Source organism: Penicillium nucicola (assembly GCF_028828085.1).
Source record: "Penicillium nucicola strain IBT 29836 chromosome Unknown utg000007l, whole genome shotgun sequence".
Taxonomy (NCBI): domain Eukaryota; kingdom Fungi; phylum Ascomycota; class Eurotiomycetes; order Eurotiales; family Aspergillaceae; genus Penicillium; species Penicillium nucicola.
The window spans coordinates 301,830-326,619 of NW_026643131.1; the positions used below are offsets into that span (position 1 = coordinate 301,830).

General features: G+C 50.7%; 8 protein-coding genes across 8 annotated transcripts; 5 read left to right on the forward strand and 3 right to left on the reverse strand.

The window, feature by feature from the left end:
- Positions 1-812: 812 nt before the first annotated feature.
- N7511_007172 (putative UV excision repair protein (RadW)) lies at positions 813-2,253 on the reverse strand (the record flags this gene model as incomplete). The annotated part of the gene is made up of 7 exons (XM_057129549.1): positions 813-929; positions 984-1,439; positions 1,490-1,810; positions 1,867-1,946; positions 2,005-2,080; positions 2,133-2,180; positions 2,236-2,253. 7 exons carry the CDS (start codon positions 2,251-2,253, stop codon positions 813-815), a joined length of 1,116 nt encoding a protein of 371 aa, XP_056982617.1.
- Positions 2,254-3,634: 1,381 nt separating this feature from the next.
- N7511_007173 (uncharacterized protein) lies at positions 3,635-4,792 on the forward strand (the record flags this gene model as incomplete). The annotated part of the gene is made up of 1 exon (XM_057129550.1): positions 3,635-4,792. The coding sequence occupies one exon, from the start codon at positions 3,635-3,637 to the stop codon at positions 4,790-4,792; it is 1,158 nt and encodes a 385-aa protein (XP_056982618.1).
- A 1,695-nt stretch (positions 4,793-6,487) lies between these two features.
- Positions 6,488-9,096, forward strand: N7511_007174 (uncharacterized protein; the record flags this gene model as incomplete). Its single annotated transcript, XM_057129551.1, has 4 exons — positions 6,488-6,572; positions 6,620-8,010; positions 8,061-8,165; positions 8,212-9,096. The coding sequence occupies 4 exons, from the start codon at positions 6,488-6,490 to the stop codon at positions 9,094-9,096; spliced, it is 2,466 nt and encodes an 821-aa protein (XP_056982619.1).
- Positions 9,097-10,875: 1,779 nt separating this feature from the next.
- On the forward strand, positions 10,876-12,019 carry N7511_007175 (translation initiation factor 6; the record flags this gene model as incomplete). The annotated part of the gene is made up of 5 exons (XM_057129552.1): positions 10,876-10,910; positions 10,971-11,042; positions 11,251-11,337; positions 11,417-11,605; positions 11,656-12,019. 5 exons carry the CDS (start codon positions 10,876-10,878, stop codon positions 12,017-12,019), a joined length of 747 nt encoding a protein of 248 aa, XP_056982620.1.
- Positions 12,020-13,069: 1,050 nt separating this feature from the next.
- Positions 13,070-15,930, reverse strand: set2 (SET and WW domain protein; the record flags this gene model as incomplete). The annotated part of the gene is made up of 4 exons (XM_057129553.1): positions 13,070-13,657; positions 13,721-13,801; positions 13,855-15,470; positions 15,549-15,930. 4 exons carry the CDS (start codon positions 15,928-15,930, stop codon positions 13,070-13,072), a joined length of 2,667 nt encoding a protein of 888 aa, XP_056982621.1.
- Positions 15,931-17,607: 1,677 nt separating this feature from the next.
- On the forward strand, positions 17,608-18,833 carry N7511_007177 (putative AT DNA binding protein; the record flags this gene model as incomplete). The annotated part of the gene is made up of 3 exons (XM_057129554.1): positions 17,608-17,649; positions 17,704-17,818; positions 17,905-18,833. The coding sequence occupies 3 exons, from the start codon at positions 17,608-17,610 to the stop codon at positions 18,831-18,833; spliced, it is 1,086 nt and encodes a 361-aa protein (XP_056982622.1).
- Positions 18,834-20,267: 1,434 nt separating this feature from the next.
- On the reverse strand, positions 20,268-23,002 carry N7511_007178 (serine/threonine-protein kinase; the record flags this gene model as incomplete). Its single annotated transcript, XM_057129555.1, has 6 exons — positions 20,268-21,500; positions 21,548-21,685; positions 21,736-22,530; positions 22,597-22,746; positions 22,800-22,860; positions 22,914-23,002. 6 exons carry the CDS (start codon positions 23,000-23,002, stop codon positions 20,268-20,270), a joined length of 2,466 nt encoding a protein of 821 aa, XP_056982623.1.
- A 259-nt stretch (positions 23,003-23,261) lies between these two features.
- Positions 23,262-24,048, forward strand: N7511_007179 (TRAPP subunit BET5; the record flags this gene model as incomplete). The annotated part of the gene is made up of 4 exons (XM_057129556.1): positions 23,262-23,298; positions 23,348-23,546; positions 23,628-23,785; positions 23,843-24,048. 4 exons carry the CDS (start codon positions 23,262-23,264, stop codon positions 24,046-24,048), a joined length of 600 nt encoding a protein of 199 aa, XP_056982624.1.
- Between the last annotated feature and the right edge of the window lie 742 nt (positions 24,049-24,790).

Sequence of the window (24,790 nt, forward strand, 5' to 3'; positions counted from 1 at the left end):
TATTTTCTTGACTTGTGACCTAGGGAGAATGAGACAGGGTGGGCTGTACAACACATGACTTACAATATAAGTTAACGTTGATTGGTAGATCATTTCGTTGTATAACATTACAGTATACTGTAAGTATTGGGAGATAACGCTGCGTTATGTATCAGTTGTGCTACTGGATATGATCGTTGGATATTTTATTTTTATTCTTACTATTGAAGAGATACGACACGCATATATATATGTTAGTTATTATAGGTACTGCGCGATATATATGTATTTCCTATGATATTTTCGATTTCTTTCGACATTCGAATTTAGGTCATGCTGATCATGTATATAGCTGCGCATGACGATGTGAAAATCTTAAAATAACTACAGTAGGGCTGTGACCGATGTGCAAAAATCCGATTAGATCGACATTCGGTCTGTTGGCCGTGAAGAGCTATGTCTATGTTCTATACTACTCCGTACTTGAGCAATCTAATCAGAGAACAAGTCCCATTGGCCCATTAAATAGATACATGACAGTCGTGACGGAGTCGGAGGAGTCGAAGTCGAAATCGAAGTCGAAGAGAGAGCAGGAGAATGTAAAGTCAAGCCCGCAAGAGGAACAAGAGGTCAGGTGGAGTACTGAGTCTGATTCTGATTCTGATCTGATTCTGATTCTGATTCATATTCAAGGGAAAGGGGAGAGACATGGGAATCAAAGCAGCATGCTTGGAGGTATTCATCAAGAACATAACGGAGGAGAGAGGGGGACGTAGCGGGAGGGGGAGGTTGGGAAAAGTAGAGGTTTCTTTTGAAAGACAAGAAAATCAAATCTACTCCTCGTCCTCATCCGGCTGGTCGAAGAGGAAGTTGGCGGCCAACTCTTCGTTCTTATCGCAGGCGAAGTAGGCCTGGATGACATGATCCCGGGGGAAGCCCAGACGGCACAACTGGGTTTATTAGCAATCAATCAACGACCATGGCAGGGATAGTAAAAGACATACACGTTCAATGGCATCCCGCTCATCCTCTGTGACCGAAATAGCCTGTGCTCCAGGAGGGAGATCTCCCTCGCCCTCTTCAATGTCCTCACCGAGAAGCTGAAGGAACTGATCGGAGTTCTGTCCAATGAGAGATGCGATTTGGGGGTTTCCGGCGGCGACCTGTTGCAGGATAGGCTCAAGCATGTGGGGTTGCTGCTGGACGAGCTGACGGAGCTGTTGGAAGTGGGGGTTGCTGCGGAGGAACTCGAGGCTGGCAGCATCACCAGCTCCGGCACCGGCACCGGCACCGCGAGCACCACGGCCACCACCTTCACCGGCCTGAGCGGCGGCTTCGAACAGGTTAAGTGGCTCTTCACCGCCAGCAGGAGCAGGAGCATCACCACCAGCAGTAGGAGCCGGTGCTGCGGCTTCTTCTTGTTGTTGCTGCTGCTGTTCCTGAATGTTATCGGGGATACCCTGTGGCATGATTAGCGGGAAATTGGTGTAACTTTTCAGGAGGATCTTACGGTCAAAAGGTATTCAATGGCACGGTCAGGGTTGTAGAATGCAGCGCGCATGGCACGGTCGATATCGGTCCGGACAAAACCCATAGCTTCCATCTGAGCAACCGCACCCTCAGCAGCAGAGCCCATGGCGAGAGTAGAGGGGTCGCCAAAGGCGGGTCCACTGGACTGTGTCGCACCGGCGGGAGAAGGGGTCGCGGGGACAGCTGGGGCAGCGGTAGAGGAGGCCTGAGGGGCGGGAGGAGGGGCGGGGGTCGACGCAGGAGCTTTGGCAGCGGGAGTAGAGGGGGGCTTAGGCTGAGAGGAGGCAGGGGCGGCCTTGGGCTGTGATAGTATTGTTAGTTTAGGTCGGCGAAGCAAAGGAAATGTCTGTTTCGTACCTTTGAGGGCAAGCAAACTAGGAAATCCTTTTCTTGGATGTTGTAGGACTCGACTGTCTTGTCATCTTGAAGAATCTTTCCTATAGGGAGAGAAACAGTTAGGCCTCGCTGCGAACACTATGTGAAGGAAACACATACCAGAGTAGATAACCTTCATACGCTCAGCCTCATACTCGCCTTTCTCCAGGGCGATCTTGGCCTTGACCTCGCGAACCTAGATGGATAAATTAGCCTTGCATCCATAAGCTAGCTGAAAGATGACATACAGTTTCAGAAGGTTCGACATCGATGACGAACTTCTCCTGCTTCAGGTCCTGTCGAGATTGTCAGCTGTGGTCAGGCGGGGGGGTTTTATCCAAGGACACGTACCTTGAAGGTGAGCTTCATTTTGCAGCCGAGTTCTGTAGAAAAGAGTGGGGAGGTAAGATCACAGATTCGAGGAAGAGAAAGAAAATCGAGATTTGTGGATCTTCCAAGCGATGAAGTCGAAAGAAAAGAGTGAGGGGACCAGAGTGACGATGATGCAAAGTGCGGGTAGAACAGCTGACCGCCTTCACATACTCCCCTTGGTCTTCTCTACCTTACCTTCATACGGTTTCTACTATCGTTAGCAAAGCAATGATATTGTCTATTTGTGAGAACAGGCCGTGCCCTATACATGGGTTACCCCTGCAGGGTGACATTCGTGACGATTCGATCTCAACTGGGTTTGCCTGTTGGCAGCCTGGCCTGATTGACCAACCCAAGACACGCGAATCCGAGAGAATCGGCACGAATCAGAGCCAATTGCTAGGCTGAGGATCTCAATTTAATATCCTGGTCCATCTTGCTCAGGGTCCCGATTATCTGGATCGATCAAGCAGTGAACCCCTTATAGGCTGACCAAGGGAAATACCTGTAGGAAGCGCCATTGCCTTCGAAATACATACATTAGCACAGACATGCCAATGTACCCACAGCTGCGCAGAAGTGGACAAGAATATTGCATATGAGAACTGCATAAATTGCAGTGACAAATTCTCATTTCCCCAGATTCGGAAGAGATTGCAGATCCGCGAACCTGGATAGGTCCTGCAGGACTATATCCCGTATCCCGCCTGCCGGTTATGGAAATGCCTGAGCATCTCGATCTATAAAATTTGACTTGACATTTCGAATCAAAACATGTTAGCCCAGCCGAAGATCAGGGGAGCGGAGAATTTTACTCGCGAGAGCGATGCGATATATCACATTGAGGATGCACTATTGAGATCGGGGATCCGCCTCGCCAGAACACCGGAATGATCCGCAGCCTGATGGATCAGATGAATAGTCTCGCTTGCGAGATAGTCTGCACTATTGAAAAGCAATATCCAGAGTCCAGGCCTCTCAAAATACCCCGGACTCCCAGCCTGTATACTTCCATCGACTACAGGTCACTTTTTTTTTTTTCCAAATATCCTCGAACATCGCAAATCTCCTCCTCCCAATTGATTTGATGTGGGATCGAGTCTTATCTGCAGACTTTAACCATCATGTCGGGTTGATATATCAGATCGTAGCTGAAGTGACATGTTCAGACGGACTGCTTCCCCGATATACTTTTTAAGCCACGCTGAGATGCGTCCCGTCCCGTGTGCGAACTCTGCGCGTGGAAACCTATATCATACCGACATCTCCCCTCGAGGTGAAGTGCATACTCCTTACACTCATTGTGCATTGGTGAACGTTTTGGCAGTCTGCCAACGTTGACTCCACATTCTTTACAGATCTATACATTCATTTCACCATGTCTACTGTTTTGCCTTATACACTGGCGGGAGCCGCATTGCTCTCCACCTTCATTGTCACAATTCTCAATGGTATTTCTTATGCAACTTCCAAGGTCTCATCCGACTTGCCTCCACTCATCCTGAGTGCAATCAGCTGCTTGGCATTGGTGATGCTTAGTGTGCTCCACCACAAAGACATCCAGGGCCGTCTACAATGGACCTGTATCTCCGGCGGATATCTACTCATTGCTTCAGCTATCTCTGCCGGAGCCATGACCTCGAGTCCCCAAGCCTCCGTGTTCATCACCCGCGCAGTATTCTGGGCTTTCGCCGTCTTCGCCCAAGGGTTATACTGTGGATTCATTGCTATGCCTCTGATCCACGAACGACAAAACCCCGAGTGGCCTCGTTCATACTCCGAGGAGCTCAAGTCTGTCCCTCAGAGCCCTCAACTCCTTCCCTCACCACCACGAGTATGCGATCTATCAGAACTCTTCGAGCCTAAGCGTACCTCTCTGCGCAAATTCCCTCGTCGCTCCAATCGGTTCTCCGACGCAACCCTCTGCCAAAGCAACAAAGAAACCAAGCGAGCGTCCATCGATACTTCGTCCACCCGATCCACCCCAACCCATTCCCCAACCACCGACAAAACTCCCTTTGAGCCGCATCACTCCCTTCCTCTCCGGGGCAGCAACAGCATCCGCAGCATGCCCAGCCTGCGCCGCAACCCCCCGACCCAGCTCTCGCTGGACAGTCTCATCCAACGGTCCCCTACCGGCTCAACGCTGCATCTCGACTCCCCCACTCTCTCCACCGTGAGCACCCCAACCTTGATCCCGGCCCCAACCTCCGCCCACTCCACCTGGGAATACAATCCCTTCCAAGATACCAACATCCACCCTCTCTTCCGCTCCACCAGCCCGGGTCCGTCGCCCACCACCGCCCCGGGCACCATGCTCAAAGCCTCCCCGTCCGCAGGCCACACATTGACCAAGGGCACGATCACCCGCATGCGCTCCGCCCGATCCTTGCGCGAGCAGAGCATGCGAACCCCATCCCCCCTGCCCAGTATTGAACTGGACGAGCTGCCCCGACGAAAGGACCCAGTCCGAGGGAGCTTTACCACCACTCGCACCGAGCGATATGAACTACACGAATCCCCTGATGAAAAGTGAATTTGGTTGATCTGGAAGAATGCTTTGGATCCTTGACTTGACTCGAACTGAACGACTTGTATGCTTTCTTTTGCTTTGTTTTTTGGACTGTTTTTTCATGCGTTGTGGTTTACTGGTGTATATGACGGAATTTTGTACAAATGAATCTAGTTGAATCGGATCTACACTCCCTCCCCCAGCACACCCAGGCCTGTGATCAACCCAGTCCGCCCATCTCTCCTCCGTACCGTACCGTAGATCCAATTCCGGGGCTTGTAGGGCCAAAGTGCCGAAAGTGCCGAATTTCCTAATGCAGTGCGATCACATACCACTCCAAATCCAAATCCAAATCCAACCCGAATCCGAAAGCCGAAGCCCAAAACCCTAAAACAAATCCAAGAAACAGGAATAAAGTAACGTGTAGAACATGTGATAAATTGACCGACTGGTCCAGTACATGGACATGTACCCCCCTGTCAAGCAAGATTCCATCATACACTGACGAGCAGCCAATCGTATGCGCCGAAACTCATCTCCCTGGATATTCGTTATGTGGGTCGACTGGCGGTGGACACTTATTTTTTTTTTTTTCGAGGATTGTACATGAACCAGAGATTGGATTAGAATGGACTGTATTTCGGATTGAATCGTGAATCGTGAATAGAGAAGAGTATCGAATGCGATCTTAGTATGGGATTCGTATGGAAGAATGTGGGGATCGGAATTACTGTGTACTGTGGACTGCTGTGTACACGTAGACCTCGAGAGGCTATTGAGTCGAGATTACAGTATTGGAGACTCGAGAATAGGAATGAATCTCTATAGTTGTGATTGTGGTATTCAGTATTCAGGATTCAGTATTGTCTACGGTTCGTATTTGCAGTCGAAAGGGAAGCCTTGGCAGCCGAACTGATCCTCTTTTTTCAATTCATCTTCACCTTCACGTTGTGATCTCGATTCACGGCTGTTGGCTGTTGGCTGTTGGCTCTGAGCTAATCAGAGTCTTTTGCACATCTCCATTTCCATCACTTGGATTTCTCCATTCTTATTTCCATCTTCGTTTCCATCTCCAGCGACAGCGCCATCTCCCTTTCTACTCTCTCTTTCCCTGGGCTCTGGGTCGTTTACTCTCTACTCTCGATTCTCTCTACTTTCTGCTTTCTGCTTTCTGCTTTCTGCTATCTCATCTGCTTCTGCTCTGCTCTACTCTACCCTGCTCTGTTCTACTCGGCTCTACTCTGCTCTGCTCTGCTCTACTCTGCTCTGCTACTCTGATTCTGCTTTGGTTCTCTACATAAGACATTCCCATCGGTAAGTGATCGCGTTTTTCCGGTCATCGGCCATCTGCAATCCCTTCTTCACCATTTGGCTCGTATGAACGTTGTCAACCCTGTCCCCGGCGATCTACACTTTGGATCGCGTCCTTTTTTCCCTTTTCCTTTCCCCGTACTTGACATTCGCTCCCACGCGACTGTTCCATTGCATACTCCCCGTAATCCCTTTTCTGTTTCTTTTCTCCCTCTCGGTCTCTACTTCGATCTCTTTATCTTTCTATCTTTCTACCACTCTACCTCTACCTCTCCACCACTACCACTACCACTCCCACTTTCTATCTCTCGGACCTCTTTTCCATGGAATATGGTCCTGGGATCTCCACACCCCTTGCTGTTACTTGCTACTGGTTTTTCCCGACTGACAACTTACCCAACAACAGCCATGGTGGGAAGAAAGAAAAGGGGAACGACTGCTCAGCCAGTGCGGACACCCAGTATCTCAACGCGCTCGGGGCGCACCGCTCAAGGTAAGTTTGCAATCCCATCCACCTCGTCCAATGCTGATCCTAGTAAGATGTCATCCCTCCCACGCCCACCCGTGGCAGAGGTCGCGGGCGAGGACGTGGTCGCGGCCGTGGTCGCGCCAGTCTTCCTGGTCGCCTGCCGTCCAGTCTGGATGCTCCGAGTAGCCCTGTGCGCTCGCACATTGTCAAGCTGAAAATCCCGTCTTTGATCCAACGGGTCATGTCAGAAGACGAGTTTGATGACGATGATGATGAAAGTGTGCCAGCCAGCGCGGCCTCCCGCAATCCGGAGACCCCTCGCATCCGACGTTCACGTCGTGCTTTGGCTGTCCCCGAGTCGTCGCGTACGACCCGCCAGTCCGCCAGACTCAAGCCTAATGAAGATGGCACTTATGAAGAGGTGTCACCCTCGAAATCTATTGACTCAGATGCCAGTCATCCGGATGATGACATGGACTCAAATTATGATGAAGACTACAAGTCTGAACCTGCTATTCGCAAAACATCTCAATCGCCGCAGCCTCGCATTATTGCGTCTGCTCCAGTCTCGCCTGGAGCTGTTCAGCCATCGAATGAGATGACTGGCGACCACTTTTATGGTATGGAGCCCAAGGCCAAAGACGACCCAGCGGCTACCGAAAGTCCCAAAATGGCGGAATATGAGGAAGCTCCCTCTGCGCCTATCTCTCCCCGACTCTCTCGCAAGCGCAGGTCTTTGGACATGCAAGATGAAACCCCGGAAATTGATTCCGAATTCCCCAGTAAAAAATTGCGGACTGATGAAACCGAAACCGAAGAGGCGGTCGATAGCCCCATGCAAAACGGAACGGAAATGGAAACCCAGGCTGAAACAACGCCTGAGGATGTTCCCATGCCCTCTGATGAATTTGATCCCCCTGCTTTTGCTCCAGTTGTTCGAGGCCGTGGAGGCCGAGGATCCCGCGGTGGTCGAGGCCGTGGCCGTGGCCGAGGTCGTGGTCGCGGCAGTCGCGGAGGATTTGTTGGTCCCATTCGCTCTACACTACCCAAGCCTCGTGGCGGCCGAGGACGAGGCCGTGCTCGCCAAACTACCATCATCAAACGTGGCAAGAAGATCGAAGATGAGGTCTGGGACGCCGAGAACTGGCGTGGTCGCACTCCATCCCCTCCACCGGATACACTACCAACCAAAAGCCGTCAAGATGAAATGACGAATCTCTTCAAAAAGATCGGCCAGGCGCAATCGATTGCGCTAGGATTTATGTCTGACCAATCTATGCACAAGCTTTCCCGTGAAAAGAACGCCCACAAGGATTGCCCCGAGTTTGCTCAAGTCCAGCAGGAACTGGCCGAGTATCAGCGCAAGGCGCTTGATCGGTTGAACGCCGATCACAAGTGGAGAACGGAGTTAATAAAAGAAAAGTACGAGGGCGATATTTACAACATCAAGGGTCAAGCCGAAGTAAGTTCTGAAGTGCAAGATTTTCACCGAGTATCTCTAACTGGATACAGAATATTCTCGGGGCGGTGCAAAATGAAATGATTACTTTCCTCATGGGCAAGTTCATGTCGGCAATCATTGGCCGTAGAGTTGCAGAGGATGATGAACATACGGAGGTAAGTTCCCATGATCACAATTATCGAACCAAGCTAACCAGCCCAGACCGATACATCTGATTCAGAGCAGTCTGAAAAGCAATTCCTTTTCCGAATTGGCGACACAGCTATCCGCCAAGTGGAACGTGGATTCCTCGCCGAGGTCGTTCGGGATCCCGAAGGAGCTATGGACTACACCCAAGCCGACGAGGGCTGGGATGACTTTGATCAAAAAGCACGCATGGGCAAACTCAACGAAGAAATCCAACCACCAGAGCCAGAACCCATGGAAGACGTCGCCTTCTCCAGCCTGGTCTTCGAAAGTCTCCTCCAAGCCGCAAGCATCATCGGTTCCTCCGAATCAACCGGGAAACAACACACCTACGACGGTGTCTCCGACTACCCCATGGACCCCCATCCACGCTCTCTCTCCCTCCTAGCCGACGCAGCCCTCCTAGAGCCGCTGCCACCCCATCTCCCCCAGATGCAAACATCCCACCTCCCCCACCGAACCCCCTACCCACCCCCTCACCACCTCACTCACGCCCACGCCCACCACACCCACGGGCACCCATCCCAAGTCCCAGCTCCAGCTCCAGCTCCAGCCCCGGGCCCAACCCACGGTCCAACCGACCCAAGATCATTCATCCTCCCCCGCCCAACCCCAACCCAACAACCGCGCCGCCTCCTCCCAGCCCGCGGCCAACTAAGCATGGGTCTCCCAGACCCCTTCTCAATGAACGGCCCTCCCCAACTCCCTCCACCCCCAGGCTCAAATTTCGCCCGCCTCCCCCTGCCCGGTGGCTACCTCCCACCCCCAGCAGGCCATCCGCCCCCGCCGCCATCCCTCTACTTCCCTCCTCCCCCACCGGGCTCGCACCCTCCTCCCCCTCCCCCCTCGTCGCTACTAATTTTCTCGGTTCTCGCTTCTGCGCAGACAAATGATGACTGACGAGGGCTGGGGGGCGCCGTGCGTTCCCTGTAATACTATTTCCGTTCGGAGCGTTTCTTGTTTGGTTTTGTTGCGTGGTCTGGTTTTGTTTTGTTCTGTTCTGTTTTTGTTTTGTTTTCTTTTTATTCTCTTTTTTTTTTGTTTTCGTTTGTGGCTCGGCCGCCGTTGATACCATGCTCTCTGTAATTGTACCAATATCTGGGTTTTTCTTTTCATTTTGCTTATTGTAGGTGTAGAAGTAGGAGTAAAGCAGGAGTAGGAGTAGGAGTAGGAGTAAAAGCAGGAGTAGAAGTAAAAGTAAGAGTAAGAGTAACCAGGAACCAGCAGAAAGTAGAAATAGATACAAATCGACACAGAAGTAAACATCCACAATCCCAACTATATCCCATCCAGTCTGAGATAAAAGTGAGTTACTTCATCCTCATCCTCATCCTCATATCTAGCTTAACACGAGGTACGGTCCCTTAACAGGCCATTCCAAGGCATCTTAACCAGAATGAACAAGAAAACAGCATACAGTTAAGTTGATTATAGTCCCTCCCGAGATACGTCAAGTTAAGTTATAACTAGATCCAATGACTAAACAGCCAATTAACCAATATCTAAATTCAAATCTAGACTTCAATGGAATGAACGGTCAGATGGGTAGGTTGTGCACTTGTCCTACCTTGAAATGAATACTGTATGAATATCTCGTCTTTGAATGAGTTAGACTTACTGTACATACTGTATACCTCTACCCATCCCTTCCTTTCTCTTTTATCCTCTTTGATCTATCTCATATTCTTCAGAGTATACAAAAGTGAATACCGATACCCTACTGGAAAGGACAATCTCATACATACATACATACATACATACATACATACATACATACATACATACATACATACATACATACATACATACTTTAAGTTAACATTGTTAATCAACCCTCCGAACATCGAAGACCCGAGCATTCATTCTTCCAGACATGGACAATTACTGTATGCATATGCATATGGATATCGCGGTGATAAGATACTATACTATATGTCCAGTATATTCGCCTCAATTTCAATAACGATATTTTCCCCGTTAGGTGATGGACTATAGTGTTGAGATCATTTGTATAAGTAACGTGCTATAAGTCAAGGCCCCGCAACTTCTAGACCATGTCCACTTGGCCAATAGTTTACATGCAAGGGCTAGTATGTCACCTTGACTGCCCTGGTTTTTTAGAGTCATAATTATCTGAAAGAGTCTAGTGATCAGAATCTGATTCGTTGCTAGAGAAAGGTCATTCCAGGGTTTTCGTACTTTCTCTTGGGATCCATTTCATACGTCTACAGTGTATTAATCTGTACATTTATTCCTACTATTCAGCACAGCCACAGACCATCACTCATTTCCCGCATCGAATGAATCATCAAGTATGAGCCAGAATGAGTCAGGACCCAGCAAGTAGCAGTACTGCCCACAGTATGCAGACTCCCCTACTCAACCAAGTACCCGGTACCTCTCACCGCCTTCGCTGACTCGCCTCTGCGGCTCCGGCGGGGCAAACCGACGACGGCAGCTGATTGGCCCGAGCTTTTGATCTTTTTCAGTTTGGATCGCACGTCTCTGCAATATTTATTGTCTCTCCAGCTTCTTCGATCATCCAGGCAGTAGTCTATTTCTCCCTTGGTAGTGAAGCAGTTTGTGTTTCTCGGTATCATCCCCCCTCTCGACCCTCGACCCTCGACCCTCGACCCCGCTCTCACCATCTTTTTTCCCGGTCTTTCCACTCTCTCCAAAATGGCTGTCCGCGCGCAATTCGAGAACTCAAACGAGTGAGTAGGAGTTTACAGAGATGGGTACAGCAGCAGCATGGTTCTGACGGCATATTACAGGGTCGGCGTTTTCTCTCTCCTGACCAACTCCTATGCGATCGTTGCGGTTGGTGGTTCCGAGAACTTCTACAGGTGTGTCTACGACAAATGAAACTAAAGCAGGATTGGCCTGCGGCTGGTATTGGAATTGGCTCTGGCTCTGGCTGTAGCTCTCGCTATACATATAGCATAGCCGCCAGCCATGCCAGACCACCATCCCAACCTCCAACCTCCATTCCGCTCCGTTTCAGTCAATTCCCGCAAAAGCCAAAAAGAATCCCCATACTAACTCCCACTCCAGTGTCTTCGAGTCTGAGCTCCAAGATGTCATCCCCGTCTGCCACGCCACCATCGCTGGAACCCGCATTGTCGGTCGTTTGACCGTCGGGTAAGTCGACAGCCACCCGCCCAGATTCAATATCAAGATGTAAAAGAGAGAAAAAAAAAGACTAATCGACCCTCTATAGTAACCGCAAAGGTCTCCTCGTCCCCACAACAACCACAGACCAAGAACTGCAACACCTGCGCAACACGCTTCCAGACGAAGTCAAGATCCAACGCATAGAAGAGCGCCTGTCCGCCCTGGGCAACGTCATCTGCTGCAACGACCACGTCGCAATCGTGCACCCGGATCTGGAGCGTGAGACCGAAGAGATGTACGCTTGATTCTTCCCACCCCTCACATGTAATGTCTAACGCATCCCAGCATCGCCGACGTCCTCGGCGTAGAAGTATTCCGCCAAACAGTCGCCGACAACGTCCTGACAGGTTCATACATGGCCCTCTCCAACCAGGGTGGTGTCGTGCACCCCAAGACCTCCATCCGCGACCAGGACGAGCTCTCCTCGCTCCTGCAAGTGCCCCTCGTCGCCGGTTCCGTGAACCGCGGTTCCCCCGTCGTCGGCGCCGGCATGGTCGTCAACGACTGGCTCGCCATCACCGGTCTCGACACCACAGCCACCGAGCTGAGCGTCATCGAGTCTGTCTTCCGTCTCGGCGAGATGGGTCCCGGTGGCTCCGGTGCCGGTGCACCTGTCAACAAGGATAGTATTGTCGAGAGCTTCTACTAGATTACTTGTTACTCCCTTCCCTTCCCTTTCCCTTCCCTTGTGGATGTTGGATGTTGCAATTGGTTTAAGGAGTGGTTTTCACGTAGTGCAATGCTGTCTGTCCCTTGTTTTCTGTTGCCGTTCCATGCTTGTTCTCGTTTGACTGGGCTCTGGTTTCATTTTGATTTGGATTTCTGATATGATATGACTCTTTTTTTTACCCTCCTGGTCCCGCTCTGCCTCGCCTTGTTGTTGTGTGTATGTATGTATGCCATTGGTCAGGATGAGTAGTGTCTTCGGCATCTACCCTCTGCGTTTTGTGCGTACTGTACATGCATGGATGATGCGGGGCAGGATTAGATCTAGATGTTGACAATGATGATCATGATTGAGATGGTCTGGTGTGTTTGTGGCGGTGCCACTTTCCTTGTAGGATTGGATTGGATTGTAGACGTGGTTCAATCTGTCGATCTGTACTGTATGTACTGTATGGACTGTATGTTTTGATCCGAGCCTGCTGTATACCAGATATCGATGTGTATCTGGTATACGCTTAGAGCTAACTTAAGACCTAGTTACAGGTGGATGTGTAGGTGTAGGTAGATGCAGGTGCAGGGTAGATAGAGGCGTGTCAGCCTACATCCTCACATCCAGGTCCATAATTCATACCCTTACGTATGTATGTATGTACAGACAGAATACAGACAGAGTACAGACGGAAAGAACCAGTCAAACTCAACAAGATCGCAGATAGCGACAGCGAATTGCGTTGCAAATTGCAAACTATGGGCACATCGGGGGTATTGACGGCAAGAAAAGACAAAAGACGACAGAGCCGAAAGGCAGAGAGGCGGGAAGAGAAGAGAAAAAAAAGATGAGAATAAAACAAGGTAGAAGCGAAAAGAAGCAGGCAAAAGTTTGTCAGGACATTGGTCTCCCCCCGGTTCATTCTTTCTTTCTTGCGCTCGCTTTTGGGTATTAATAGACATGGTAGGCAAGTCAAGTAATGTTAAAGACATGGTGATGGTGATGGTTGTGGTAATGGTCATGGTCATGTTGGGAGTCGGCTGGTTAGACCTGTCCCTCGATGCTCTGTGGGTGTGAGGGTTGGCTCGTCCCTGTTTCTGTTTCCGGCTCTGGTTCCGTTTCCATTGTGCCGTCGTAGCTGCCTGTACTATCCTTTGGAGGGGGAGGGGGAGGGGGAGACGGGTCATCGCCTGCATTCCCCATGCTGGTATCGCCATCGCCGTCTGCTTCTGGCGTTTCGGCTGGGGGAGGAGGCGGAGGCGGAGGCGGAGGAGTGGATTTCTGTCGTTTGGATGGAGAGCTGTCTACATCCTGGGGGCCGTCTACGTGAGTCTGACCATTGCGCTTGCGCTTGAGGGTGGCGCTGGCGTCATCGTCCAAGGGAGATGTGCTGGGTGCAACGTCGGCCTCGTCGTCGGACATTTTCAGGTCTGCTTCGAGGGCCTCGGATGACTCTGCACTGCCCTTGGGCTTTTCAGTCTTGCGCTTCTCGCGCTGCTTGTACTTGGCGGCGGCCTTGTCGAAGAAGGACTTGCAATAACTCTTGACGGTTTGTTGGTGTTTCTCACTGATCTTGGTTGGGTCTGTGACGCGATTCTTCTTGTAGTCGCCTTCAACAAGCTTCTTGGCGGTCTAGATCAGCTCAGTTAGTATTGGTCTTGAGAGGCGAAAATCCTAGAAATTCCGAGTACTGACCTCCTTGGCAAATCGCTTCAGATCATCCTTCGGGATTTTGTGTTTGTACTGGTCGACGACATGCTTGATATGAGGGAATAGCTGTGCTGCGTTAATGGCGGTACGTCAATGCTTGAACTTGATGCTGTACTCACTGTGTTCTCGTAAAGCCTCTTCTGTTTTTCCAGGGGGTATTTCTTCCAGCGGTCCCCCTCTTTGCTCTTCTTCTCAGGCTGTTCAGTCGGTTGAGGCGTAGCCGGCGTAGCACTCTTATGTTCAGAGGGCGTACGATCTTGGCTGTTCACAATCCCATCAATAATGCTCTGCAGCGCTAGGTTCTTCTGCTTGACAGGTAGAGGACCGGCAGGTGTAGTAGCAGGCTGAGTCGGCCTATCCCAAGTGGTTTGGTTTCCTGCTGTGTAATAGTAAACACGCCCGGATTGATCCTCTGCGGCGAACCAGCCCTCGGGCAACGGCTGACGGCCACGTCGCCCTCTCTGCCGATGTTGGTTCTGCTGTTGACCTCTGTCCCTCCGTTGTTGTGCTGGCCCGCGGGGAGGGACGTCATATGAGGGAGAAGGAGAACGAGTGACCGATCGTTTGGGCTGATCGCGCCCAGACTCGCGGCGTTCGAACTGGTTGTTGACAGCCTTGATAGCATCCTTGCCACGTTTCATGCGTGGAATGCGGTAGGCAACCTCCAGCCCAGCCCAGCTCTCAAGCAAGGAGACGGCCTTCTTTGCCACGCGCTCATCATCACAGGTAGTCAAAGGCTTGACATTTGCCTCGATCTTGGAGTCCTGAATCTTGTTCCGAGTGAGACGCGGAAATCCGTCCAGAATGTTCATGATTTGTAAAACGACATTCATATCCTCTTTCCACATGGCCAACTGGGAGTTCAGAATCTGGTATCCGTGCATTCGAACGACACGGTTGCGAACACGCTCATCCTCGCAGCGCTGTACACGACCAAGCAACTTGACTGCGATCCACTTCTCCTGGCACTGTACAAGAGCTGCCATGACCTTCGTGACACCATCCTCATCCAAGGACTTGGGCTGCACGCTATCCACGTATTCCTCGTCATCTTCCTCGAGCTTCTTTTTCTTGGGGCGCTTGGCAACCACTGTATCCCAGCCATCCGCTTCGTCAATACCGAGAGCCTCAATCGTGGCATTGGACAGCTTGGTCGCACGTTCCGTCTGGGTGCGTCCACCGATAAAGCCCGTGCACATGGGCTCTCCGCAATAGCAGGGTTGGGGATCAGCACCGTAGCGGTCCACATTGTAGTTGAAGACCAATTCCTCGCCGGCTTGGATACTGCGTTCCGCAAAAATACCCATGCGCAGCTTTTCACCCACCACCCACTTGTCCACGTAGCAATTGGGATTACATGAGTGGTTGCAAAATCGTCCCAGGTTTCCTCGCTTGGTCGCATCGACAAACTCGCCCTTGTTCAAGGACATGAAGTAGAAGTGCTTGATGCCTTCCTCGTCGTATTGTCTCATCCGCCGCCGAAACTGCTGCTCTCCCACGACCTCGCCCACATATTCGTAGATCAACTGGTGGGGATCCAAATTCGTTTCCGCGCGTAAACCAAATCCCTTCTTCTCGGTTTTGATAACAGATACCGGTGCAAATTGTCCTTTCTGGAAACGCTGGTTCCGACAGTCCGAGCCGCAGCCGCAGTCGCCGACACATTCGATTTTGGTCGCGCGGTTGATACAATCCGAGTCTTCGCCACATGCTAAATTCTGGCCAATTTTGGGCTCTGCTGCTCCGTCAGCAATTATGCTCCGTTCCAGAAGACCTGGTTCGCTTGGAGACACCAGGACTCGATATCACTTACCCCACTCCTCAGCGCAGTCACATTCCATGGCATGCTCCGTGTAGCCCATGTATTTGTTGGCGTAGGAGCAGCCACTAATCTGCTCAAACGTGGCAAGCGCATCTTTCGTGCTATCCGGCAAGTGAGTGTACAGCGGAGGCGGCCGCGACACCTTCTGCGACGAGCTGCGGGATAGCCTGGGCCGTGGCCCGGGCTCCTGCTTCAGGCGCACCTCATCTGGCTTTTCCTCCTTCATGTCGGAGGCATCGGATTGGGAACCGGGGGACTCCTTTTTCGGGAGAGGGGATCGGAGAGGAGATCGGAGAGGAGATCGGGAGCAGGTGCGCGAGTCGCCATTCTCCATCTTCACTGCCTGGGAGTCCGCGTGGTCATGGGCAGACATGACGACACGGACAAAAGAATTGATTAAGGCTTAAGTGAGAGAAGAGCAGAATACGAGTTCTGCCAAAAGACCGAATCAAGGGGTCGAAAGCGGTAAAGAGAAGATCTGAATTGCTTTTCGAAGCTATTGTTATTTCGCGTGTCATTCGCTCTCACCGCCCTCGGTCTATTCAGGCCCGTGCCATTATACGGAACTCCTCTACCCTGAATAAGAACTATGGCCATCGGAGTCTGCCATTGGAGCATGACATCTGATCATGGTAGCTGAGTATGCCTCGTTCCACAGGCCACTTGCGCATGGGAAAAATGGGAACCGGCACGCTTGTGACGAGATCTTTTTGAGATGCTCAGATTCAGCGCAATCCTATGGCTGTCAGCGAGCTAGTTCATACACCGGAATAGGGGATGACCACAGATAAGAGCAGGGGAGTGCCAGCTCTGCTACATGTACATGTATGCAAGACTGCAAGACACGTCCATAGGCCCAGGACGGCAAGCACAGGAGGTTATGGCAAAAGCGGGAATCGATTGGATAGGAGTGTTTAGTGAAACCGCGTCTGCAGAGTCTGTGCGTGCGTACTGACTTTACTCGCGGTGCCAAAGTATAAGTTAGACACGGTATAGAGGTCCTTGACTCCAATCCACGGCCCTCCATTGAATCTCGAAAAAGTAGAGTAGTCCCGTGACTTCCATGTGGAAATAAACAATTCTGATCCATGGTTGCGGATATCTGGACATCCTCAACCCCCTTTCCCCGTTACTCTGTATTTACCTCTCCACTTCCTTTTTTCTTTTTGACGCGCTTTTGTTTACGATCGACCACCCTAACCGCCACTGGGCCTAGCTTCAAACAAAATCATTTTTCTCGCAGCATGACCCAACGTCCCGGGGCTTTGTCAACCTATCACAATTCTCCGTAGGCTCCACGACACTACATGTTTACCAACAAAATTGTCGAAACTTCAATCCAGGGCCACTAGAAACTAAAAGAAAAAGAAAAAAAACATGACCACCCGCCAGCTGTCCCTTGGCTCTGGAACTGCCAGGGCCAACCGTTTCCGAACCACAGATGCCTCCTGGGGCTAAGATGCATCTGCATCTGCATCTCAACTGTCTACTGCCCTCCCCCCCCACTCAACCCCTCGATCGTACTTTTGAGAACAATTCCAGGCTCCCCGCTCCCTTAGTGGTATTTTTGCCTTCGAACCTCTTCTGGAAAAGATGAAACTGGTCCGGCTGAACCGCCTGTACGGGTCTGATACATTATACGTGTAATACACCTCAAAGCATCGTCCCTGCAGCTTTCCTTCCCGAACGTCTCCTGCGCGATCCCGGCTGCTCAAGTCCGTTTGGCCAAATCGTCGCAAGAAAGGGGATTGATGGAGGTTTGTTCTGCGCTTTTTTTCTTTGGCTAGGAAGCCTTCAATTGCTCGTTTTCCCTGTCCCTTTAGTTTCGTCTAGATGGGGACATAAGAGGCCGTCTCTCGTTCTGTCGCGTGTTTGGATTGGTTTTTTGTTTTCTTTTTTCTTCCTTTTTTTCCCTTTCCCATGAGGAATTGGGATATCACGACTGTCGCTCTCATTTTCTTGACATAATCTGGGAGGCTTTCTTTGTTTTTGACTTTTTGTCTTTGGGGGAAAGGGGAAGCTGGCTATTATCCGCTTCCATGGTCTGGACATGTCGAATTCATCTGATAGGCCATGGACTGAGGAGGACAAGGTAGGCGGGAATGGCTTCTTCACGGGTGAACAATGCGCTGATACTTGAACTCAGTACGCCCTACTCACGGAGATCCTCAAAAAAGCCGACATGCCTTCCAGTCATTTGGTCAACTTGATTAAAGACTTCAACGTCACTCCAAATTGGGAGCATATCCCCCTCCCACAAGGTATTATCCATGCGCCTTGAAAAAAAAAAAAAAAAAAAAAAAGCTTCGCAGATCCATATCAAAACTAACACGACATTTCGGTCAAGGTCGTTCTCTCAGCGCATGCAAAAATGCCTTTCTCAATATGTGCTCACAGGCCATCCACCCTCCAAAACACCCTGTGCCGTTTCCACGCTCCGACATGACCGGTCCGCCAGCGCCAGATCCCATGCGCAAACGGCCATTGTACCCATCCAACAAACCATTACCACGCGCAATCCAGCCCAGACCACCAGCCAGCACCGCATCTTATAGCAGCGAGAGCGGTGCCTCGGCTCAGCTCTCCCCAAGACTGGATCCGGGCACCGGCGAACCCCCTCGCAAAAGAGGTCGTCCGAGCAAAGCAGAAACAGAACGGCGCAAACTGGCAGCAGAGGCCCGCGGTGAAACCTACCCTCCACCCCGTCGTTCGAATTCAGCCAGACTCAAGATCCCTCCTTCACCGACGAGCCCGGCGGTTGGCCCTTCGACTCGGTTTCCACAATCGATCGCACCTCAGGCTTTCGGACCAAAACAAGGCCACATGCACGCCCATGGCCGGAGCCACAGTCACAGTATCGGCCACGTACCAAGTCCAATGATGTACGAAGCATCTGCAATGCGCTCAACAGTTCCTCCGGGTCCGTCAGTAAATGATGAAAGACGCGATATTCCAACTCGAAATATGCCTGGTCCTGGCCCTGGTCATGGCCCTGCTGCTGTCGCCGGTCCCGGTCCCAATATGCGCGAACTGCCCCGACCAACAGAAATGGGCCATCCCCTTCCAGCACCACACACACTTCAACTAGGGCCCCCAGACGCGTTCCCTAGACTCAGCAATCCAGCCGAGCGGCCCTACAGCTCTTTCACAAGCAATGATAGGTACTCTCCGCCAGACAGTGGCCGCCGTGACTCGGTGACAAGCCGGTCCGATCAACATCAACCGCCGTACCCAGAAGGACGGATGAGCACACCGGCGGAGAAACCCCCACAATGATATATTCATTCTATCGATGATCTGATTCTTCGAATTTCTTTTTACTGTCGTTCTCTTCTGTCTTCGACTGCAATTCCGGCTTTGACGGACTTTTGACTTTGACGTTGATCTTTTGTTTTCTACCCAAGCGCCATGAATGAATGATCTAGCACCCATTGACGACAATAGACCGCGTTTGTGTTGTGTTTATTGTGTGGCTCTTTGCTCCTCTTCTCTCTCTTCAAGCGATATCACTCTACTCCCTTCTTCTTCAACAACTACAGCCCTCAACAACTCCCGTCCTGCCGACAACTTCCGATGTCTCCCTTTGATGGCCTTAACTTTCACTTTGGCACCTATATGGATAGGGCATAGGTAAAAGTATATCTATCAAGACGGGACAACATCATACAACAGTGACCTTCATATAAAGATTGATGCGTCATGTTCCCCATGTTCAATGAAGATAACGGCTATTTTGCTTTTTTCGACTCTTGATATTTGATTCGTTCTCATGATTGAACGTTTGCAATTCTGCACCCAAGCAAGCCTTTCCTTTCTGCTGCTTCCAGTTGTCCTGAGCGATTCTTCCAGTTTCATAATCTGAACCGTGACTTGACTATATGTGAAGTCCATGATCAAGCCAAGACGTTTACGCCGTCTGATGCCTTGCACGCCTCACATCTCTTTTTTTCCCCCTATCTTGTGTTTACTTCGTTGCCATACTTTTTTTCCCCCTTGGCATTCTGCTCTTGCTATTGCCGTTGCTTTGCTACTTCTGATCCTTATATATCTCTATTTCTTTACCAGCCAGTGTCGAATCTAGCGTGCTATGCATATAACGTCGCAGATGTCTTTTGCTCTTGCTTCAGCGTGACGATGGTGGTACTTTGAGCCTTGAGTCGTACGACCTGATATGATTCTTATTTTTGGCCTATTTACTGTATTATTTGATTTGACCTTGTGGTATTTCTGATCGGATTCTTATCTTGATTCTTGCTTTTGTTTCTATTCGACCTTGACTGACTCCTTCTTGGATGATATCTTCCATTCCTTGCAGAGGCTGTTAATTCATATTTATCCTCTATCTTCACCTTCAATCTATAGTCTTTTTTCTTCTTCTTTCTGTCCATAGACGATATGACAGTTCAGGCCACTTGGCATATCTCCACCTAATGACTCCATTTGTGTAGACTCGGTCTAAATACGAAGAATCTTGTCTTTACCAGGATACACCTAGAACATGGCCAATCAAATACATGACCAAAAACTGGTTTAACTCTCTGTAACCCCAAAGCCCAAAGAAGACAGATATGCGGGCGAGAACTCACAATACAAAAATATAAGGAGAACTAAAGCCGGACACGGGGTTCGTCCTCAATCAGGTTGGATATAAGTTAAACTTCCCTATGCAAACATACGTATCTACTCCCTACAACCCCAGCATTCCAACAATCATTCCGCATCACCCTTCCCCCTCACCCTCTCAAGAAGCCGACGCAACTGAGCCTTCGAATCCTCAGCCGATTCATGAGCAGAAACGCCCGTCGCTTCAAGCGAAGAAGCCTCAGTGTCAGGAGCAACCTGCGACGAAAGAGAAAGACGCTTAGCAGGGTGAGGATGAGGAACAGCCTGACCACCCTTTGATCCATCTTCACCCTCACCCTCACCCCCATTCCCATTCCCATCTCCCTCCCCACTCTCACCCTGACCCTCCCCCTCACTCTCCCCGCCAGCCCTCTTCTTCTGCACCTGCGTGCGCAATGCACTGGCAACAGAGCTGAATGCCGACGGCGCAGACTTGACAGGCGTCAACGCAAACCGCTGCCCAATCTGCAAATCAAGAGCCTTCTCCTTGGCCAGTCGCATGACCTCGTCTCTATTCTCGACGCGACGGGTGAGGTAGACCTTTGGACCGGATTGGCGGTTGGTGTGATCTGACTCGGAAAGGCTGTGCTTGATGCGGTCGAGTTCCATCCTGTATGCCGTTTCGTAGATGTTGAAGTCTGCTGCTCCGGGTGATTCGCTGACGATCTGGGCTGGTTCTTCTTCTATTTCCATCTCGTTTGTTGGGTTCAGGGTGCTTTCTGGTTCTTCGAATATTGGTGCGTCTGATGTTGCTGTTATGGAGTTGGTGCTTGGTTCTGTGTGTGAGGCTCCTGTGTATGTTGACGGTCCAATGAAAAGGTAGGGAAAGTCTTCTTCTAGGGGATCCCGTGCGTGCCCTCTTGTGCCTTCTAGGCTGCGCTTTGTTGTTGCTGAGCTGGCGCGAGAGGGTATGTGTGGGGATGCTGACTGGGAGTGGGTTGCTCCTTGCGTGTCTGTGTTGCCTAGAGGTCGGCCGATGCGAGAGTTAGAGTCTTTTCGCTCTGGCTCGAAGACTCCGCTTGGTCTTTTACTGCTGCCTGGGCTGTGATCTGGTCGTGAGGAGATGCTGGCTGAGTCGCTGGACCCCATGGTGTTTGGGCTTTCGCGGAACCCTGCGAAAGGGCTTCGTCCAAAGACCTTTCTGATGCCGGCGCTTAGACCGTGGGCTTGCTCTCCTACTGCTGGGAAAGGTTCATCTGGGTCCATTTCCATTGGTGGCTCGACAAAGTAAGCCTCATGGTCTCCGCCGAGGATGCTCTGCATGGGTGTTTGCGCTTTGGAAGGATCCATCAGTCGTTTGAACCTCTTGACTGCTTTCATCTGGGGCTTGTTAACAATGTTTAGGACAGACGCATGATATCACTTACTACAGTCATGAGGTTACCCATATTCGTTGTAATAGCCGAGTTCATCTCTTCCTCCGTCGGCGGTGCAATGATCAGTGATGTGTTCTCCTCGAAAGACAACAAAGGATCTGTTCCATTCTTCGTTACCCAAGGATGCACCTGTTACATCTGGTCAGCATTGGCAACAGTGTGCGACTCAAGTCACTCACCCGTAAGCCAAACATGTCGATCCGTTTCTCCGGGTCTTTCTCCAGAATTCTTCCTATCAAATCTTTGAAGCTTTCGTCTGTCTCCTCTTCGCATACCAAGGGATCCCCTCTGATACTATCGTATAATTCGAATATGCTTTGTTTCTCGAATGGCAGCTTACCATATCGAAGACAGTATAGAGTCACGCCCATTGACCAGATGTCCGTTGCTTTTCCAGAAACATCACCGTGTTTGACAACACACAGCTCAGGTGGCAGAAATGCTGGAGAGCCAGCTGACTTAGCAGTGAACATATCAGAATTCTTTTCAAACATCTCCGATACACCAAAGTCCACTACCTTCAGCACATCATCATTGGTCAACAGGCAATTGTCCGGTTTGATGTCTCGGTGGACGATTCCCTGAGCATGAAGATATTCAATGCCCAGTATCAGATCGCGGAACCAGCACCGGCAGTGCTCATCGTCGTATGGGTCTGCTCGTTCCTCTAGTCCAACTTTCATGATCACGCCCTTTTTGCACATTTCCATTACCATATATAACGAGTCCTCCGTTGGATCATCCAGGACCTCGATCAAGGACACCAGATTATTATGGTTGAGCTTTTTCATGATCGCAATTTCCTCTTTGATCAGATATAGAGGATTCTTGGCAGTCTCATTATCATCCCCCGAAGGATGACGATGTAACGGCGAGTTAAACCCCGTCCCGGGTCGCCTCGGACCCCTGGGTCTTCGCAATAAATGCGATTGGGCCCGTTTTCTTAAACGAGACTTGGAGAATTCTTTCACTGCCTGAATGACAGTTCATCATCTAACAGTTAGCATCCACCCCCCGATACACCAGTTGCAAGGCCTTACATATTCATTTCCAAATTGATCAGCCGCCAGATGGACCGCACCGAACGATCCACGCCCGATCTCCTGTCGGATCACATACTGGTTGATGCGGTGCTCGGCGGTCCCATCATCTTGACTGGTGGTATACTCGGAGCGGGCGTCTAGTGTTTCCTATTGTCGGATAAATCAGTTCTCCAATTCTTTCCAGGCCTCGAGAAACCGACCTTCACCGGACGCCTTGCTCTCGGGTTTCGACGGCGATGTCTGTCATATGATGCAGCAGAGCTAGATGCATGCATCAGTATGATATATCATATCAAGCAAGGCATCATACTCACGCAACTCTGCTCGGTACCGGTCTTGTATCGCCTAGGTCAGTCGAGGGCTCAGAGACGTCCTCGACGGGAGTTTGGGCATTCTCATCCATTGAAGTACAGTGCAGACGTTGCAGTGGGGTAAAGACGACGTTGAGGCGGGGGGTTTGATAGCGTGGGATGCGGGCTGTCAGCCTTACGAGAGCCCAGAAGTACAAAATAAACCAGCAGAATCTTATAAAAATTACATCACAAATAGAACGGTCGATTTTCTAGGCAGCTCCTTTTTGATATGTTGGGTTGGACCACTTTCACCGCCCCAGCCAGCTACTCCCCTGAACTTCAATCAACACTTGACAGCTCAGCTACACCATGGTCGTCTACTCGTTTTACATCTTTGATCGCCACGGTAAGAATTCCCAGCTCTCTTTTCCATCCCTCGGCTAACATTTTCTTAGCGGAATGCATCTACAAGCGCCGCTGGCTACCGCGCCCAACCTCCATCGTGGGGAAATCCCGGTCTGACACTACCTCCGGACAAGCACCGACCGCCCTTGGTCAAACAGTACGATCGACAGACGATGATTCGAAGCTGGTGTTTGGAACGGTGTTTTCGTTGCGGAATATGGTGCGCAAACTAGGCGGGGAAGATGACAGGTGAGAAACCCCCCTGGATCAGCCGACTAGACCAACAGCTGGTAGCCCGAAGCTGGTACTTGGACGAATACTGACCCCAAGGGCATGGCTTAGTTTTGTGTCGTTCACTACTAGCCAATACAAACTGCACTACTACGAGACGCCGACGAATACCAAGTTCGTCATGCTGACGGACCTGAAGAGTCCCAGTATGCGCATCGCACTACAACAGATCTACATCAATCTCTTTGTGGAATATGGTTCGTGTGCCAGACCTGCTGATGCGATACACATAGACTGACCTCTTGTCTGTTTAGTTGTTAAAAACCCCCTCTCTCCGACCGAGCATACCGGCGGTGTAGGTGTCAACAATGAGCTTTTCGAGCAGTCATTGGAACAATTTGTGGTACGTGTATATCTCGCCCAGCATCTTTCCGTAATTGGTGACAGTTTTTCTGATATGGAAGTAGACTCAAGTTTTGTCATGATATCGAACCGCAGCTATGATCGAAATCACGAGTAAGACTGGTAGTGAGGGCTGCACAGTCCAGTGATATTTATAAAGAGAGAGAGGAAAGGAGAAAGGAAGGAAAGGGAAGAAACTAACCTCTCACCGCTGAGATGAGGCAGCGCGGGCATGGCACCAGAATCCTTCCAAGCTACACAGACGGCATATCTGCCATGAAGGCACACCGCAAGAGTCTCGCCGTCAGACACCTATCGGGCACACCCACCTACGACCTGGTGATCCGAGCCAAGTGCAACAGGTTGGCATCCATACCGCCTTTTTCAACTGGCAGGCAACACTCAATAAGGCTCGCTTTCTCCCCACGTGGGAAAACCGGCGCCACTATCGGGTACGCCACGCAGGACACCGGGGACCGGCCCGCAAATAGCTCATTCGGTTATTTCAACCAGGAACATTGACCAGAGACCAAATACCGTTGACCTCCGTGTCTGTTTAAGAGTTGAGATGTGCGTATCTATCAAATCAAAAGCCCAGGATCCAGAGCGGGATGACTCGGGATGAGAAAAATAACACCCTGCTATAACGCAATTCGAGCCAATTGTCGCACTACCTCGATCAAACCCCGATATCAATTTCTTCTCCGCGTGCCATTGCCTTCCCGTCTCCGGGGTTGTAGATAACAGACCCAGCCAACGCAGGCCCAGCGGATTGGTGGCTGAACATGGGAGGCTGAAGCTAGAGCCGACACGCTCGAGGTCTTATAGCCAAGCCATGCTGCCAAGAAGCCGCTTTCCCA